At 47.2% G+C, this 20,360-nt stretch overlaps 1 protein-coding gene across 1 annotated transcript in view; it reads right to left on the bottom strand.

The window, feature by feature from the left end:
• SPRED2 (sprouty related EVH1 domain containing 2) overlaps positions 1-15,549 on the bottom strand; it is an 81,217-nt gene extending 65,668 nt beyond the window's left edge. Inside the window, exon 1 of the mRNA XM_075863121.1 lies at positions 15,176-15,549. Coding sequence (XP_075719236.1) covers positions 15,176-15,201 — 26 coding nt within the window. The 5' untranslated portion in view covers positions 15,202-15,549. The remainder of the gene's footprint in view (positions 1-15,175) is intronic.
• Between the last annotated feature and the right edge of the window lie 4,811 nt (positions 15,550-20,360).

Genomic DNA, 20,360 nt, shown 5'->3' with positions numbered 1-20,360 from the left:
TTGTTGTGGATCCACGAGTCCGGATGACACACGGATGTACAAGGTTTTTTTTGCGGCCGACGGACCCGTGGTTTTGCGGACTCCAAAACCAATACGGTCGTGTGCATGAGGTCTGTTCAGTCTACGGTTTCTACAATATATAACAGTTTTGTGCTGGAAACAAGTTCAGGATTATGAGATGCCGGATAGGAGTTGTAATGTATATTGGTATTGATAATGTGAGTCTTAAAAACCCTGCTCAACCCATGCATAGCCCCCTCACCCTTATTATACAGTGAGACTGGTTGCGGTGATGAAATATAAATAGGGCTCAGTTCACAACTGATTTTCACTGTACACCCAATGTGCACGTTTTGACATGAAAAAAAAAGTGTGTGAAAATGGGCGCCACAGCGTGTACATGGATTTCTATGGACATGACGGACGCCCTAATAGTGTAGTCTACTACGCCTTTCAGCACTCTGCCAAAACATATGCCACACATATACATTTTTATTTGTATTGAAGTCAATGGCGACATATGGATGATGTATGCAATCTGAAAACTACGTTTTTATATCCATGTGGGAGTTCACCCAGATTATGACACAAAACCGTGCCTCCCCCTGCCAAGCCCCTCAGAACGGTCACAGAAGACACTGCAGCCACTCCAAACTTCTTCCTTGATATTTTGACTTTACTAATTTTTTATGATTTAGCTCAACACAAAAGCGTATACGGTTTTAGAAGTGAGAACGAACAAACAAAGACGTATACGACCTATACCATAAAAATCTTAAGCGTATGTTGCAAATGCATACGTTTTTGTAGCTTTTTAAACATATATGTCAGCATATACTACAAAAGTGCGCACAACACGACATGTGAACAGAGCCTAAGCCTACTGGCAGCAAATAGCGGCCATGCCTTAATCACTGTGCCCCGAGGTTTACACAGCGAGTATCACACCGCAGCATCGAGTCTTCCCTGACCGTCATTGTACAATTACACGCTTCCACGGTCATACAGAGTTGTACAGAACCGCGGGAGACCGTTTTTCCTCTGTGCTACAACTTGAAGAAACTTGTCAGAAGGTGATAGTAGGTGTGGAAAACAGTGAAAAAGAGGCCTGAGGGGAAATAAACTGTACAAACACATCAGAAAGCAAAGCTTCTGTATATATCCAACCTGTAATTATGAAACATCTAGACTGTTCGTATAAATAGCGTGGTGGGGACAGGGGCTGCTGCTGCTACCAGGATTTCTCTATAAATAGGGGAAGCCCAGCAATAGTTTTTAGCAATCTTATACAGCTCAGTGGAGGAGGGAGGGTAGAAAGGACTGCACTGGTCATATGGAGAAGCCTAGAACTTCTTTTTCACAACCATTAGGCCAGGTTCCCACGGGACGGATACACTGTGTAAAAAAAAAAACTATATATATATATATATATAAATAAATCACGTAGCGTGTCCGACCTGGAATCCGCAGGACTCTCCATCCGAAAAATCACACCATTGTGGTGCGATCTTTTCGGACGGAAACTCCGCTGCGGAAGAAAGCCGTTCATAATTAGCCCTTCTCTCCTCTGACGTCCGCTCCGGCCTCCTACGATGACGTTGCGGGCCATGTGACACTGCAGCCTGCGATTGGCTGCAGCGATCACACGGGATGCAACATCATCCCAGGAGGCCGGACTGCAGGAAGAAGCAGGGCATTCTAGGTAATTACGATTTTGCATGCATTTTTTAACCCAAAACTAGAATTGGATTCAGGAGGAGGCACTTTAAAGAGTAACTACACTTTCAAACTTTTAAAGTCATAGAGACTTATAAAACGTTTTGGATTGGTGGGGGTCCGTGTGCTGAGACACCCACCGTTGCTAAAACGAAGGTACAGAATGGCTCAGCTATTTGCACATTCGGCTGTGATTCCTTAATATATTTCTTCTGTTTAGGTTCCGCTCTTGGAATCTGCACTGTGTGAACAAGGACTTGGGGAGGATCCACACATTGCGCATACCTCCCAACCGTCCCGGATCCGGCGGGACAATCCCGGTTTCTCACCGGGGTCCCGTTGTCCTGGGCGGTCTGCAAAATGTCCCACTGGGCGCTGCAGACAGACGACTGCAGCAGAGATCAGAAGGCAGGAGTCCTGCGGCGGGGTTTTCACTGGGATCGATGCCGGCAGGGGAGTGGACCAGTCCAGTCACCGGACCGGTCAGATGACAGGTCAGGTGATTGGACTGGTCCACTCCCGGGCCGGCATCGACACCAGTGAGAACGCCGCCGCAAGACTCCTGCCTTTTTCTGACGGTGAGTGACGTCAAAGCAGAGCGGAGAGTGGCAGCAGTAGACTACCTCTACCGCTCTCTGCTCTGGCGGCATTGTTGCACAAAGTATAAGGGGGTTGTGTGGCGCTATCTACAGGGGGAGCCGTGTGTGGCGCTATCTACAGGAGGGAGCCGTGTGTGGCGCTATCTACAGGAGGGAGCCGTGTGTGGCGCTATCTACAGGGGGAGCCGTGTGTGGCACTATCTACAGGAGGGAGCCGTGTGTGGCGCTATGTACAGGAGGGAGCCGTGTGTGGCGCTATGTACAGGAGGGAGCCGTGTGTGGCGCTATGTACAGGGGGGGCTGTGTGTGGAGCTATGTACAGGGGTGCTGTGTCTGGCGCTATGTACAGGGGGGCTGTGTGTGGCGCTATGTACAGGGGGGCTGTGTGTGGAGCTATGTACAGGGGGGCTGTGTCTGGCGCTATGTACAGGGGGGCTGTATGTGGAGCAATCTACAGGGGGGCTCTGGTGGATGATTTTTCCATTGACCGGTAGCAGTTGCACAACTGGAAAAAAAAATCCCCATCATGTAACTCTGCTACCTGTCAATTGAAAAGTCATCAACCACAGGGTCTCCCTCTTGACTTTCATTGTTCTCAGCCTTTTGGTTTGTCCTGCAGCTGCCGCCGTGATGAGCAAATGTTAGGAAAAGTATCATAAAGACGATATAACCGGATCCATAATATCTGTGATATCCAGACAGTCTAAAGATCCGCAGTGAGAATGTGCACGCGTTATTTGCAGAAGGATCTGTCCGTGATTTAATGTGTTTATGAGGGATATTGGGCGTGGTTAGGGGCGTGGTTTAAAAATGTCCCTCTTTTCCAAATTCAAAAGTTGGGAGGTATGATTGCGTAATTGTTGTGGAATTTCGGTTACGGAATCCACACCGAAATTCTGCAACAATGTTAGTAAAGAGGGGTTTAACGGACTCCATTCACTCACAGCTTAAAAAAATAATCTGTTGCGGATTGTAGGCATGCTGCGAATCAGAAAATCTGCAGCATGCCTACAATCCGCAACAGATTATATCTGTTGCAGAGATGTTGTCGATTTTCACAGCGAATTTCATTCATTGCAATGCAAGGAATGAAAACCTGCGGCTAACGAACGCACCAAAATCAATTAAATACTAGGCCGGTTCCACAACAATCATTTTGAAGCGATGTGTGAACCTAGCCTAATAAAAGTAGGCTTTTCCAACTTAAAAAAAATAAGTGAGAAATTACTAATGAAAGTCCACGACAAGACAATGGAGCCCACAGCTCTCACTTAAAGGGGTTGTCCACTAGTGAACAACTGATGACCTATTCCCCGGATAGGTCATCAGTACATCATCGGTGCGGGTCCGACTCCCGGATCACGCACCGTTAGGTCGCTCTGGCTGCCTCTGGGCACCAGATGTTATGGCCCATTATGCGATGTATGGAGCCGGAAGCAATCAGCTCTGTACATAGCATAGTGGCCGTTCTGCCGAACTGCAGCTCTGCTCCTATTCATTTGAATAGCAGCAGAGCTGCAGTTCGGCCGCTATTCAGTGGCCGGAGTCAACTGCTTCCGGCATGTACGTCCAGTGCTCAGAGGCAGCCGCTTAACGGTGCGGGGTCCGGGTGTCAGACCCCCACAGATCATGTACTGATGACCTATCCGGTGGATAGGTCATCCGTTGTCCAGTAGTGGACAACCCTTTTAATGCATCAAAACTGCAACTTGGAGTCTCTGAGATAGCTGTGAATTAGACAAACCATTGACTTCAGCGGTTTAAGCCTCGTTCACATCTGCTTCGGGGTTCCGTTAGACCTTTCAGTCAGGAGAACCCATGAACGTAAACTATAGCTTCTGTTTGCATTACCATGGATTTCAATGGTAATGCCTCTGTTGCTAATTGTTTTCGTTCCGTCAGGTTTCAGGGTTTTTTAGTGGAAACAAGCAGGCGACTGTGCTGTTTCCGCTAAAATAATAAAACTGAAACCTTACAGAAAGGAGACAAATGGAAACCATTTGCAATGGAAGCATTACCATTGAAATCAATGGTAATGCAAACGGAAGCTATGGTTTCCGTTTGGCTTTCCGTTCATGGGTTCCCCTGACGAAAAGGTCTAATGGAACCCATGAACGAAACCAGACGCAGATGTGAATGAGGCCTTAGGCCGCATTCACATGCGAAAGATCTGCACCAAAGTGCAGTACACGACAGGTGAATAATGTTTTATAAAACCTTATTTCCATGATGCAAAAAAAAAAATATGCGTGGAAATTGGGCATGCAACAATTATGTTTTTTTACAATGGATTTTACCCATTACAATGGACAGGGTGGAATGTACAACCAATGCTGCAATTTACTGCAAAAGGGAGTTGATGCAATTTGAGTCAAGTGGAGGCTTCTAAAGGGAGTTGGATTAAAACGGTCTTTTGTTTGTTTTTTTAACAAAAACCAGTGCTACTCCTGTCCACAGGCGGTGTCTGGTACCGCAGCCCATCCCTATTCACTTGAATGGTTGTATATGGGCACCTTAACTACAAAAGAAAGCTGCAGTATAATAGCAGGGGAAAAAATTAATAAATACATTACAGGCAACCTTACCACATTGCAAAATAAAACGGACCGCGTCCATTGGGAAAAGGACTGAGATCATGTGGTGGTCATCCCAATTTTACCGTGACTCGAGGGCGATGGCGTAGAGCCTCAGCCCACATCATTTCAGGGGGCAAGTGTAAATTTACATGAAGAACTTTTTACACAAGATAAACAAACTGCATAAATCTGCAAATGTTTTAGTATAATTCTATGCAGTCCTACTGCTTGTGGGGTAATACAGACTGGGAAATCTCTGCACAACTGCCCATCAGCAGACAAAGGTTGTTTTATGACCGCAACAGCCTGTATTCTGCTGAGAGCTCGACAGGATGAGGAAAAATAAATACTGTACAAAAGTAAAGCAGAAAACCGGATGATGGTCGGCTATAGCGTTCATGGCCAATTTCAGCTATGTTCATATAAGAAGTAGTGGTGATTTTCTACATTCACTTTAGACATTTGGGCTGCATCAAAACACACAAAAAATAGCGGCAAACTCATTAAAAAAAATCGTAGCATTAAAAAACATACACACTGTTTTACTACAATTTTCGCCTGTACAATTTTTAGGCTAGGTAATGAAAAATCAATGTGGCCGTGTTGTAACCCACAGGTTTCTGTGACTGACATAGGGCTGGGCAAATAGAAATTGGAAAAAAAAAAAAACACAAAACCAAACCGAAATTCAGCGCAATTAACCGTCATCTTGCGTATATCGGGTTCTTCGATTATTTTTTATAAATGCAAATATGGGGCGTGGCATGTAAAAAGGGGTGTGGCCTAAATCGTTCAGTAATCGTGATTTTGATTTAGGTCATAAATCGCCCAGACCTACTGTGACACGACAGTCGCATAAGATCCAACAGGTTCAGTTTTTACCACACGTTAAAGAGGCTCTGTCACCACATTATAAGTGCCGTATCTCCTACATGTAGATGACAGTAATGCTTTTTATTTAGAAAAACGATCTATTTTTACCACTTTGAGCGATTTTTAGACTTATACTAATGAGTTTCTTAATGCCCAACTGGGCGTGTTTTTACTTTAGACCAAGTGGGCGTTGTACAGAGGAGTGTATGACGCTGACCAATCAGTGACCAATCAGCGTCATACACTTCTCTCCATTTAGTCAGCGCATAGGGATCCTGCGTTGTTCGCTATGTGCTGTCTTAGGCTATGTTCACACGGAGTATTTTGGGGGAGGAATATCTGCCTCAAAATTCCGTTTGGAACTTTGAGGCAGATTTTCCCGCCGTTTTTCGCCCGCGGCCATTGAGCGCCGCGGGCATAAAACAGCGCGAAATACGCTTTCTCTGCCTCCCATTGAAGCGCCCGAAGATAGGGCATGTCGCTTCTTTTTCCCGCGAGGCAGTTTTACTGCTCGCGGGAAAAAGACGCCAACGCCTCCCATTGAAATCAATGGGAGGCATTTTCGGGCCGTTTTTGCCGAGTTTTGCGACGCGGTTTCCGCGTCAAAAAACTCGGCAAAATACCCCGTGTGGACATAGCCTTATACTGACATATTAAGTTACTGAAGTGTTTAAACCGTGACTAGACATTCCTTCCAGCCAGGACGCGGTGTCTATTCACAATCCCGACACTTCGGTAAAGTTTCTGTGGTACTTACAGCAGAGCAAGCGTAATCTCGCTGTAACCTGTCATTTACAGAGTGATCTCACGAGATTACGCTTGCTCTGCTGTAAGTACCACAGAAACATTACAGAAGTGTCGGGATTGTGAATAGACACCGCGTCCTGGCTGGAAGGAATGTCTACTCACTGTCTAAACACTTCAGTAACGTTAATGTGTCAGTATAAGACAGCACATAGCGAACAACGCAGGATCACTATGCACTGACTAAATGAATGGAGAGAAGTGTATGACGCTGATTGGTCACTGATTGGTCAGCGTCATACACTCCTCTGTACAACGCCCACTTAGTCTAAAGTAAAAACACTAAACACGCCCAGTTGTCCATTAAGAAACTCATTAGCATAAAGCTAAAATCGCTCCTAACGTGGTGAAAAGAGATAGTTTTTCTAAATAAAAAGCATTACTGTCACCTACATTATAGCGCCGATCTCCTTATGTAGGAGATGGGACACTTATAATGTGGTGACAGAGCCTCTTTAACTACCTGCGATGCAGGGAGACACAGCGAACTCCGGTCACGCGACCTGTATCGCGGACAGATTCGGCGTGTAGCCCTAGCCGTACTTTACATATTTAGCCCGTGTTCCCATGGGTCGGATACGCCGCATAAAAAAACTGTGCAGCGCATCCAACCTAGAACCCACAACACATTCCATCTGAAAAGCCACACCACATTGTGGTGCAGCTTTTCAGCCGGAATTTCCGCTGCGGTAAGCAGCGTATAAAAAACAAACAAAAAAAAACGTTCATACTTACCCTGGCCGTTGTCATGGTGACCCGTCCTTCCTTTGCCGTATGGTCTGGCCACGCTGCAGCTAATGATTGGCTGCAGCAGTCACATGGGGGAAATGTCATCCCATTAGGCCATACTGGAGGAATAAGCAGGGAGTTCTGCATAAGCGAATTTTTTGTTTGTTTGAATTGTGATTTTTGCGGCAGAGTCGCTGCGATTCCACCGCAAAAGTCGCAACACTTGGCTTACTGTTGCAGGTTTTGCAACCTCATTGAATTCAATGGGAAAAACCCGCAACAGAAAACGCAGCATAAATTGACATTCTGCGGAATTAAATTCTGCACTGCAGGTCAATTTACTTAGCGAAAACGTTGTGGGTTTTTTCCCGCAGCGCAGGCATGAGACTTTCAAAATTTCATCCACTTTGCTGCTATTGTAAACGCTGCAGAACTTCCGCACATAATTCCGTTGCGGAATTCCAGTAGCGTTTACGATACGTGGGAACCTAGCCTAAGGCTGGGTTCCTACAGTACAGATTTTGCATGTGATTTTTTTTTAGCCAAGACCAGGAACGGAACCTAAAACAGAAAGAATATATAGAGAAAGGACTTATAGGTCTGCTCTCCTAGATGCAGTGCTGGTTTTGGCTAAAAAACAAACAAAAAACACATGCAAAATCTGCACTGTGCGAACACAGCCTTAGCCTGAAAAAAAAACGCACAGGTGAAAACTGCATCACAAATCACAACAATTCAAGGTAAAACCGCGTGTCTTTATTTTTATTTTTTATGAATGGACAAAAACATCTCATGTAGACGCACCAAAACGGCACGCTCCAGCCTAGTCAGGCTGCGTTCACACGTCCGCGCGAATCACGGTCAAAAACGAAAACATTAATCTTTTTATTTCCAGTGAAGTATCAGGTGACATAATATACTAGCAGGGAGGGAATATACACAGTATTGTGCGCATATCAGTGTGTAGGAGCGGACGTGACAGGAGCCTGAGAAGAGGCCGCAGGATTTATGAATGGCCGCGGTCACGTGATCAGAAGACTCCGCTCTATTCACAAATACAGGACACAAGATCCGTCCCCGAGCCCGGCCTCCCGCACCCAGGACACGACATCCGACCCCACCCAGCCACACACTGCACAGGAGAAACAGCTGCAAATCGGATATGTGCACCGTGACAAAGGCAGGTGGAGAAGGGGGCTCCGTCCTCGTTGTTTGCAGCTGCCATGTTTTTCACTTTTTTTTTTTTGAATGAGAAGTGCAGCATGCAAATGTAGACGGGTCAATAGAGAAAAGATGGCGGCCGCAGGGGGAGGGGTGTCTCGTGCAGCACTGCTTATAAACAAACGTGTGTCACAGCTGCGGGTGCAATGTACGGCGGGTGAGCGGCTTCATCATGAATGTATATCCATAGGGTTATTATTCTACACGTGTATATATACACTAGCATCACACACTTGGCCAGTATAGTCATTTTTTTTTTTTTAAAACTGCATTGAAATGTACAACAAAAAAACAAAAAACTTTTTCTTTTTTACAACGGGTCAAGGGCAGATGTATGAAGTGGCACAGGCATATATAGCCACATACGTGGGGGATGAATTCTTCTAATGTGCACCCCCTAAACGTGAACGAGCCCAAGATGTTACATATTAATGAAGCTAGGGCTACACGGCGACTTCAGCCACGACACATATGACCGTGTTGCGAACAACAGATTGCCACAATCCAACAGTCGCACTGAATCTAGACGATTTGAATTTCTTGCGACTTTCGGGCCGCGGCAAACTGCGATTTGCAACACTATCGTATTGACTTTAATAACGTGCAATGCATGCAGGGGCACACAGAGATCTTTGTCAGCGCAAACAGTGTCGCCGTGTAGCCCCAGACTACAACCAGCTTCACGCATGCCGCTTTTTTCCTTTTAGGCCTCGTGCCCGCTTCAGTTTTTTCCCTCATGGTGCTATCCATTGTTTGCAACTGATCGCACCCTGGTGCATTCACTTCAATGGGTCCCATGCACACGTCCGTTGTTTTAACGGAACCGTGTGGCCGTTCGACAAAAATAGGACAGGTTCTACCCGTCCGTTTTTGACGCAACGGTCTCGGCCTTTTCATTAATTTGGTCTGTGAAACAATGGACTGCACGCGGCAGCATCCGTGCGCGGTCTGTGTATCACTAATCCGTCATTAACGGATCAGGTTTGCAACTCTGACTATCATTAGCCATCGCTGATGCATGCGTGCCCGGTCACCTCTCCGGACATGCCTGTTTTAGTAAATAATTGTATTTCTAGAGAATTTATTTTTCTTTTAAAACCCAGCGTTGTGCCATTCCTCGGTTGTTCCTCCTAGAAGTTATAAAATAAAAATCGACAACTGGGTGTTACCAGTTGGGGGGGGGGGGGGTGTCTTCACACAGACAATGTCCAATCAGTGGTGACAGTATCAGCCTGTGTAGGGACCCGCCCCATTGACAAGGGGAACGGTAACACCCAGTTGTCAATTTATAAAAAAAAAAACGTCTAGGAGGAATAACAAAGGAACAACAATGCTACAAAATATGGTTGAGAATTGTTATTTCATGGAGTATACAAGTATTTACTAAAATAGAGAGGTCAGGGGAAGTGACAGGTCCTCAAGACAAAATATGAAGAATTAAACTTTTACGGCTGGACAGAATATGATGAACCATAGGAGCCAGTTTGACATATTTTTTGTAACTCAGCAATAGAATTCAGTAAAAAGTAACCAAAAAAGTTCTGAATACATATGGGGTGTTCCGGTGGTCGTGGCTACGTCGTTGTGTCTGTGCCAGCGTGACTTTAACCGAGGACGAGGTTGGAGTTTTGACTTCCTAGAAAGTTTAGCATACTTCATTTCCATATAAAGAGCTGGAAGTGGAGGGGGATGTTTCTACAATAACTTTATTGCCAGATGTTCATTTAAGGCCTCCCAGGCAATCCTATAGCTGTGCACGACACCAGCACATCACATACCCGCGTCCTACACTCAATCACATTCTCCAATATACTTCACGAAATTAACATTTCCACCTAAAATAAAAATAATCCAGAGAAGTCCTTGAGGTGTCCTCTTCTGTCAAGATGTTAGTGCCTTCTTTTTCCTTTTCTAGAAAAAGTGGGAGACAACTCAGACGGCCGCCATTACAGCTCCAACATGAGTGGTCAAACTTTCTCAAGTATAGTAAACCTGCCTAAATGCCAACGTGCTGCATACTGTTGCCGATTTTTACCCGTTTATGTAGCCGGATTTGAAATCCAATCTACACGTGGATTTTGTTGCCTGATTCGTGGCCGAAAAATATGACACGTGTGGACCCGGCCTAAGTGTTTCCTCTCTAATTTTACTTTTGTATTGTGATTCCAGACACAATCGGAGCGCTGATATCTGCGGCCTCGTCTACACAAAGATCATTGTACATATTGCTTCTATATAGCAGCCTATATGAATGCCAGTATCTGATGCATCATCCCATGCAGACGCCGTCCCCAAAATCAGTGCTCCAGAGCAGTAAAGCTGCCCATATACTTGACAGGTGTCAGCAGAAACAATCCTATGGTCAACAGCTATTCCTCCCGATTCCCCCATACACAGACTCTGCTCAGCCGAGTATACGTGTGTTTTCAATAGGGAGAAGAGAGAGCGCTGTTGCCAGACTCCTACGGCATCGGCTTCGCTCCTTACGAACAAACATTGGGAAGTTGAAATTAATCAGTCCGATCCTTCTCTCGGTACGCCGCCATACGCATTAGATTGTAGGATGGTTGGCCGGTCCCACAGAAAAATCAGCAGGTTCGGCCAACATACATTTACTGTGTATGGCCACTTTTAACACAAAACACTGGGTTATTTTCATAGTAAAACTGGTCTTGGAGTTAGACTGCTTTAAAGGGGTTGTGTCTCATCACAGACAACCCCTATAAAAACCAGGAGCCGCTATAGTGATCAGCTGAGATGCGGGGTAGCCACGGCAGCCAGATAATTTGGATAAATGGCCGTCCATGTAACGGCTTACTCCCACTATCCATGTATTACGAGACCCTGCTTGTTAGCGTCTCTCTGGGTTGGCTCAGAGTGGGCCCAAGGCAGCAGACCCTGCCCCTATGAAGCTCAAATGCCCTAAAACGGTAAATGAACAGGGGTTGTACTAATGAGACAGTCCCTTAAAATTTGTTTATCTATAAGAAGCAGGTTTTTTATGTAAAACTGTGGCCTAGAGATCATCGGATTGGATTCACGACTCATGGTGCCATTCTTCTGACGGCCAGGTGATCAGGTAAGAGCAGTATGCATTTTCTATACAGAACATGCTTCCTCGTGACCCCCCCCTAAATTGAGAGTTCAGAGGGCCCTCCAGTAGGTGATGTCTGCACCCACTATCATTGGAGATTCTGATTATGCCCCAATTCATAGAAATCTGTCTCTCTGGTTAAATCTTTTTAAAACAATACGGTCAACGATGGACATATCACGATCGATAGACCACAAGATGGTCACACACGTTACAACCGAACAGCAGATGTTGGGATACAGTCCGGCTACTGCGATGTGACCAATAAACCAAGCAGACGCGTTTTTTTTAATGCAAAATGGCGCAGTGTTTAACAAACTTTTAACGTCTGTGCACTCTTTGGAAGCACACCGCAGTTTAACCGCATAAGACGTGCGGACTATTTAGACAACAGCAAAACCACTAACAAATTCAAGTGATCCGATTGGTAGCGATGGGCAACCCCTTCACTTTTTGTCTGCACTTGTCTTGAAGCCCAGGATGATAAAACGCTGCTGAAATAAAACCTCAATTAACAGAGCCAAAATTCCGTAAGGCAGATTTCACACACAACGTTTCGCGTAGTTTTTTTTCTGGCGTTTTTATGCAGCCAGATGTTACATTAAAATCTATAATAAAGTATAAAACTACTACATACACTGCGTTTTTGTTGCACTTGTGCTCAGCGCGGCTTTTCCTTCAAACACGGCAGGCACTAGTTCTGGTGTTTACAAAAAGACACTAAATCAAAACCGCCACTAATACGTATGTTACATTTTATGATCGCTAGCGTTTTTTGATGCAGTATAAAACCGCTAGTAACGAGCTCTCGTCTCCATACATAAGCAATAATTGCTCCCGAGCGCCGATCAACGGTCTCGTTGATTGGCGCTCGTTTTCACAGCCCATATCGGGCCATGTAATAGTACCCGTTATTATAGACATCTGCAGAGACCAAACACTAACAATGTATGCACCGGAGGCCAAGTTTATAGGCCACCTGACTCCAGGGATTTGTCCAGCCCTGAATGACCCTCATTATAGACTAAGCGCATGGAATAATAATAATTATTATTACAAAAGTCCATAAGAACTTCACACGATAACAATCAGAGAGAAGGACGGACATTTTATTAATGACAAGTCGCACAATATCTCCCCTCAGGGGCTCTCGATGCATTGAACCTGATGAATGGTTCATAATTACACGGTAACCAAATGCCTGCGATGAATGGAAGTCCTACAGGTAACCCAAACACAAGGTCCTGTACGAGCAGGACAGAATACAATGGCATGCAGTATAGGGATGCCAACGATTGGCGGAAGTCAGAAACAACGTAATAGCAGAGTTCTGTACACGGGCCATGAGGGTGCAAAATACCCAGCAGCTCAGGTCTAATCAGACATCTTTTTGTGAATGGCGGTGGCATCTCTGTGTTTAGTCTAAGTTCACTTCCTGAGGTAAAGTCGCCTGTACCACACCTGATTTACACTAAAAGTGCTTTAAAAAATAAATAAAAAATTCACACAAACTCAAAAACATAATCTGGAACACCGAGTTGTCCCCTCCTGTCAAGTGCTTAAAAATTCTATACCCGATTCTGGGAAAGCCGATACGGCCAACATTACAGCTTCCCCAGGACTTGTTACCCAGCTTTTCTAGAACCCTGAACGTCAGAGCTGTATTATCATGCAGTGATATGCGAGCTTGGGATTTGACATTGCTTAGTGAGAAAGCTGAACAATCCTTATGGTTAATGTAATGGTGGCCATTTACTGTCTAAGGCCTCATTCACACAAACTTATTTCACATCCCTGTGCTGTCTGTTTAAATAACGGACAGCGCACTGACCAATTCAATGGGGCTTTGCACACATCCGTGTTTTTATGGAGTGTGTCTCCGTTGCGTGAAACTCACCGCATATCCTATTCTGGTCTGTTTTTGCGGATCAGACTCAGCCACTGAATTCTATGGGTGCGTGAAAAACACGAACATGCGAAAAACAGATGACACAGAAACCACACGGACAAGTCATATGCATGAAAAATGGGCCGTTATTTACGGACGCAAATCAGACACGCTCCTGTGAATAAGAATAATTCAAATCTATTTTCCGACAACAAAAGAACAAATGTAGCGCTTATTTTAGGGCGAATGTTTTCTGAAGTCCAAAAGTTAGATGAATCTTGGGGGCCACAGGGGGCAGTCATTATTTACTTACATCCGTCCACATAGACGCAATCAGCTTATATGGAATGGATACAAATACAATGAACATAAACATAGCGACCCCCAGTTTCACACTTTGGGAGTGAATATCACCAAGTGCATGGAGGGCCCTGTTATAACAATTATGGAAGTAAATTATTTTCTACAGAAGTATATAGGATATGTGAGGAATATTGAGACAAAAATAGTACAGTACACAGACAGGTCTACTGAATCTTACTAACAAGGGACATGTGGCAATCATAAGCCCACAGGTCAGCTCACCAATATCTCAAAGTCCCAGGTAGATCAGTCATTATATATTACATGAACTACATATCAATACAGTGTAAAGGAATTCTGCAGAGCATCGCAGCCAAGTACACCACATACATATTACATAAGGAGGTTCACAGTAGTGGACTTTTATTAGATCTGTTTTCAGAATATTAGAACATCTGATAGTGAGACAAACGCGTGCCAACATATAACCACATTGTTTCAATATGCAATAAGAGTATCAAATGCCCAACAGACAGGGGAGACATCTCCAGCCACCACACAAAGTTCTGCCTCCATCTTATTAAAAACAGAACACTGGGGTTCAAGAAAATCTTATAAGACGATCTGCAGCAGCAAAGAGCCACTTATACAGGTATTGAACTGGAGAACACAAAGGAGATATGAATTGTATACGGTGTGACACTACTCTGCGCCGTATGTAAAGCGACAATTACAAAATACACAGCGCCATATAAACCGTCTCGACAAGTGTAGGTGTTCTGGCCACAATTATGTATTAGTCTGTGCCGTATATATACGTGACGGGGTATTTGCAGAATATGGTGCTTGCCATGTTACACATGGGGGGGGGGGGGGGGGGGGGGTGACTATGACAGGTCTCACCTGTCGCCGACACCTTTGTAGCACTGAGTAGAACGAGACAATGAGCAGGTAAATGGCAGCAGCGCTGTGCCCGCCGCACTATTCTACACATTGATACATGTGCCATGCTGCGTTCCTTTATTACACGGGCACAATCTTTGTCTCCAGCACTTCCATTACTTCTACAGAAACTCCTGAAGAGAAGGGAGCTGCCACAGGTTGCCATCTGATGCCCACGCCGTGCTATGATTATTATTCAGTTTATTAATGAAGTACCTGGCATTTGTAGCATGGCAACAGCTCTGCAGGCCGATGCATGAACACTCAGGGCTGCACACTGTGCCATGCTGCATGCATTATGAGCACGTAGGAGCCCCACATCTGCAGCAATGCACTGTAACCCAGCCATGCAGACAGGGGAGCCTGCTGCTGCCAGCCCACCCCATGCATCCAGCAGCGGACCCCGAGAAGGAGGGGGTCAGTCACTTACTCCTCAAGGGGGGCTTCCTCGCTCATCTTGTCCCGATCACCGTCGTCTTGTACCCGCCTCGGGGGGCTCCGAGCTGCTCATCTTTCCCAGGCGGTGTATGACTAGCTATCCCCCGGCTTGTTCAGTCCTGCTCCCTCCTCCCGTGTACGAGCGGCGGCGGCGTGTACCTCCCGGGGACTGGCTTATTATAAGCAGGCGGCTGCTGCGCCCCGCCCGTGTGGCTGCTGGTGGTGGCCCCGTCCGAGCCCCATCTTCTATTACTCCATGTTGGCTCCGGGTCTGGCAGTCACTACTGTGTGTACAGTATATGTGTGTGCGCCTCTCACCCGCCGCAGGGACGAGGAGGAGAGAGGGAGACGGAGAGGAAGTGGGGCGGAAGCGATGACGTCACCCTCCCCAGCAACAAGCAGCTGCGAGGACACGGGGAGGAGGGAAGAGCGCAGACGCCACACGGACGGGGGAGGGAGGAGAGCAGGGCCGGGGGAAAGAGGGGAGAGCAGGGCCGGGGGAAAGAGGGGAGAGCAGGGCCGGGGGAAAGAGGGGAGAGCAGGGCCGGGGGAAAGAGGGGAGAACAGGGCAAGGGGGAAAGAGGGGAGAACAGGGCAAGGGGAGAGCAAGGGAACAGGGCCGGGGGAAAGAGGGGAGAACAAGGGAACAGGGCCGGGGGAAAGAGGGGAGAGCAAGGGAACAGGGCCAGGGGAAAGAGGGGAGAGCAAGGGAACAGGGCCGGGGGAAAGAGGGGAGAGCAAGGGAGCAGGGAAAGAGGGGAGAGCAAGGGAACAGGGCCGGGGGAAAGAGGGGAGAGCAAGGGAACAGGGCCGGGGGAAAGAGGGGAGAGCAAGGGAGCAGGGAAAGAGGGGAGAGCAAGGGAACAGGGCCGGGGGAAAGAGGGGAGAGCAAGGGAACAGGGCCGGGGGAAAGAGGGGAGAGCAAGGGAGCAGGGAAAGAGGGGAGAGCAAGGGAACAGGGCCGGGGGAAAGAGGGGAGAGCAAGGGAACAGGGCCGGGGGAAAGAGGGGTGAACAGGGCTGGGGGAAAGAGGGGAGAGCAAGGGAACAGGGCCAGGGGAGAGCAAGGGAGCAGGGCCGGGGGAAAGAGGGGAGAGCAAGGGAACAGAGCCGGGGGAGAGCAAGGGAACAGGGCTGGGGGAAAGAGAGGAGAGCATGGGAACAGGGCCGGAGGAAAGAGAGGGGAGAGCAAGAGAACAGGGCCGGGGGAGAGCAAGAGAACAGGGCCAGGGGAAAGCAAGAGAACAGGGTCGGGGGAGAGCAAGGGAACAGGGCCGGGGGAGAGCAAGGGAACAGGGCCGGGGGAGAGCAAGGGAACAGGGCCGGGGGAAAGAGGGGAGAGCAAGGGAACAGGGCCGGGGGAAAGATGAGAGCAAGGGAACAGGGCCGGGGGAAAGAGGGGAGAGCAAGGGAACAGGGCCGGGGGAAAGATGAGAGCAAGGGAACAGGGCCGGGGGAAAGAGGGGAGAGCAAGTCAACAGGGCCGGGGGAAAGAGGAGAGCAAGGGAACAGGGCCGGGGGAAAGAGGGGAGAGCAAGGGAACAGGGCCGGGGGAAAGATGAGAGCAAGGGAACAGGGCCGGGGGAAAGAGGGGAGAGCAAGGGAACAGGGCCGGGGGAAAGAGGAGAGCAAGGGAACAGGGCTGGGGGAAAGAGGGGAGAGCAAGGGAACAGGGCCGGGGGAAAGAGGGGAGAGCAAAGGAACTGGGCCGGGGGAAAGAGGCGAGAGCAAGGGAACTGGGCCAGGGGAAAGAGGGGAGAGCAAGGGAACTGGGCCGGGGGAAAGAGGCGAGAGCAAGGGAACAGGGCCGGAGGAAAGAGAGGGGAGAGCAAGGGAACAGGGCCGGGGGAAAGAGGGGAGAACAAGGGAACAGGGCAAGGGGAGAGCAAGGGAACAGGGCCGGGGGAAAGAGAGGAGAGAGCAAGGGAACAGGGCCGGGGAAAGAGAAGGGAGAGCAAGGGAACAGGGCCGGGGGAAAGAGATGGGAGAGCAAGGGAACAAGGCCGGGGGAAAGAGAGGGGAGAGCAAGGGAACATGGCCAGGGGGAAAGAGAGGGGAGAACAAGGGAACAGGGCCGGGGGGAAAGAGAGGGGAGAACAAGGGAACAGGGCCGGGGGAAAGAGAGGGGAGAGCAAGGGAACAGGGCCGGGGGGAAAGAGAGGGGAGAACAAGGGAACAGGGCCGGGGGGAAAGAGAGGGGAGAACAAGGGAACAGGGCCGGGGGAAAGAGGGGAGAGCAAGGAAGAGGGCCGGGGAATGGGTGGGGAGCAGAGCCGGGGGAAAGAGATGGAAGCAAGAGAACAGGGGAGGGGAGAGCAAGGGAACAGAGCCGGGGAGAGCAAGGGAAAAGGGCCGGGGGAAAGAGAGGGGAGATCAAGGGAACTGAGCCGGGGGAAAGTAAAAAGACATAGCAGGGGAAGGAGGGGAGAGCAGGGGAACAGAGGGGTGGGAAAGAGGGAATAGCAAAGGAACAGGTCCAGAGGAGCGCAGGGAAATAAGGGGCAGAGAAGAGGGAGAGCAAGGGAACAAGGCCCGGAGAGAGCAGGGGGGGGAGTGCATGGGAACAGAGCCGGGAGAAAGGAGAGAGCAAGGAAACAGGGCAAGAGAAGAGGGGGGGGAGCAAAGGAACAGAGCTGGGGGAAAGAGAGGGGAGTGCAAGGGAACAGATCTGGGGGAAAGAGGGGAGAGCAGGGGATTAGGATCTGGGGAGAGCAGGGCCGTCGTAAAGGGGGGAGTAGCTGTACAGGGTCAGGAAAAAGAGCAGGGGTACAGGCCTGGAGGAAGAGGGGAGAGCAGGGGTACAGACCTGGGAGAAGGGGGAGCAGGGCTGGGGGAGATCGGGGGTACAGAACCGGGGGAAAGAGGGGAGAGAAGGGGTACAGGCCCTTCACTAGCCTTAACACAGTGTATCAGTTTTTACTGCAGTGTTCCTTTAAATGCAGGGCCTACGAAAATGCAATCCACTCGCAGACTTCAAGACATTGCCCTATTACACAGAGCAATGATTGGTCCAGAGATCGCACACAACTATAAAAAAAATGTATGTTTAAAGTGTACCCCCTACTAGAAACATCATTTTGTTTTTAGGTCCAAAATTAATTTCACAATTTATATATTTATGGTGGTTGAAGCCTAATTTTTCTTTCGGATCTCTATATCAACTGCTTCCCTTCGCCCAGCCATAGCATTAAATTATAGAATTCTAGTTGCCTGCAGCCACCACTAGGGCGAGCTTAGGTGCTTACTGCATACAGATTCAGTTCAATAGGAGCTGTATAGATTCATATACAGTGAGCTCCCCTTAGTGGTGGACACAGGTAGGGTCCATACAGCTTGTTCCTCCTTGATTTGTGGTGTGTTTTAACCAATCAGAGTATTGAATTGCTCTGTTCCAGTGGTCTGCATTGGACATATAAGGAGGAGCTACAGCCTTTTTCTATTTGAAACATGTTCTTTGAAAAAGACCAGAAGTAGCAAAGATTTTCCGCTGTGGATGTGCTACATGCCGAATTTGCAGCAGATATTACTCTTTGCATTACAAAGGGGGAAATCTGCGGCATTTCCGCAATAGAATTGACGTGCTGTGGACTTAAAAATCTGCAATATGCCCTTAATCCTGTGCTTATTTTTCCTGCTATATGTGGATGCGGTTTTTAAAACACTACATCTGTTCCATTGTGGATTCTGCACCGAAAAACCACAACATTTTACAGTACAATACTTGTGGGTGGGGTTTTCATGCAGCGCATAGAATGAGATCCGATGCAAAAGCGCCGACATCCATGGCGCATTTTATGTGTTGCTTTACCTTTAGAGTTCTACCTACACTAGTACAACTTACTAAGACGAGGGCAAGATCCTGCCAATAGACGCAGCAAAGTTAGAAGCCCCTGCAGAGCTATTCTTCCAGGGGAAAATACCTCCCAAGTAGAAGTCATACAGAGGTATAGCATGGCCCCATAGACTGCTATGGGTGCTGTATTATGGCTGTTGTACGGAACGGCGCTTGTTTGGTGCCATAATATAGCCATGTGCATGAGCCCTATGTTCACACAGAGTTTTTTGATGCGGAAACCGCGCCGGTTTTCCGCGTCAAAAAACTCTGTGTGAAAACAGCCTTAGAGCAGTGAAGAAAATCTATATCTATCATACACATTTCCCATATACTTGGCACAAGGAAACAGACTATTTATAAAGTCAAAGTACATTGTATAAACAATAGCAGGACAACTTCATTCAGCAATTTCTGCTTTTAATTAAGTGTTCCCTCCTAATTACATGGCTGCCTTGTCCTAAAAATTTCCACATGTGTTGATGCAGTATAATCCCATGTATGCACTTTGAATATACATTTATTCTGCCTGCCAAGTTGTAAGAATTCCTATGGATTTCTGCTGTTTTGAGAATAGAATGTATGGACCCACATCGTTCCCTTTCCCCAGTGGTATCAAAATACTATAAAGAAACTTGGCAAAAAAAAGAAGATCCCACCCCCAAAATAATGGATTTTTATACTGCTGCTAGTGTTCAGAAAACAAAGGCAATAATCAGCATGAAATGCACCAAAAATGCCAGGCCCTCATGCAGTGCTATGTGATACAGTGTTTTCCCCCTGCTCCCCTCCCCAAAAAAAGAGTTGCAGGATCAAACTAAACAGGGTTTGTTTGTTGTCTGCTACCATGGAAACACATACACTACCGTTCAAAAGTTTAGGGTTACTTAGAAATGTCCTTATTTTTGAAAGAAAAGCACAGTTTTTTTCAATGAAGATAACATTAAATTAATCAGAAATACACTCTATACATTGTTAATGTGCTAAATGACTATTCTAGCTGCAAACGTCTGGTTTTTAATGCAATATCTACATAGGTGTATAGAGGCCCATTTCCAACAACCATCACTCCAGTGTTCTAATGGTACATTGTGTTTGCTAACTGTGTTAGAAGGCTAATGGATGATTAGAAAACACTTGAAAACCCTTGTGCAATTATGTTAGCACCGCTGTAAACAGTTTTGCTGTTTAGAGGAGCTATAAAACGGACCTTCCTTAGAGCTAGTTGAGAATCTGGAGCATTACATTTGTGGGTTCGATTAAACTCTCCAAATGGCTAGAAAAAGAGAGCTTTCATGTGAAACTCGACAGTCTATTCTTGTTCTTAGAAATGAAGGCTATTCCAT

Source organism: Rhinoderma darwinii, chromosome 4 (assembly GCF_050947455.1).
Source record: "Rhinoderma darwinii isolate aRhiDar2 chromosome 4, aRhiDar2.hap1, whole genome shotgun sequence".
Classification (NCBI taxonomy): domain Eukaryota; kingdom Metazoa; phylum Chordata; class Amphibia; order Anura; family Rhinodermatidae; genus Rhinoderma; species Rhinoderma darwinii.
Note: the sequence above shows the minus strand (reverse complement) of the source record. Positions and strands in the feature narration are given on the sequence as shown.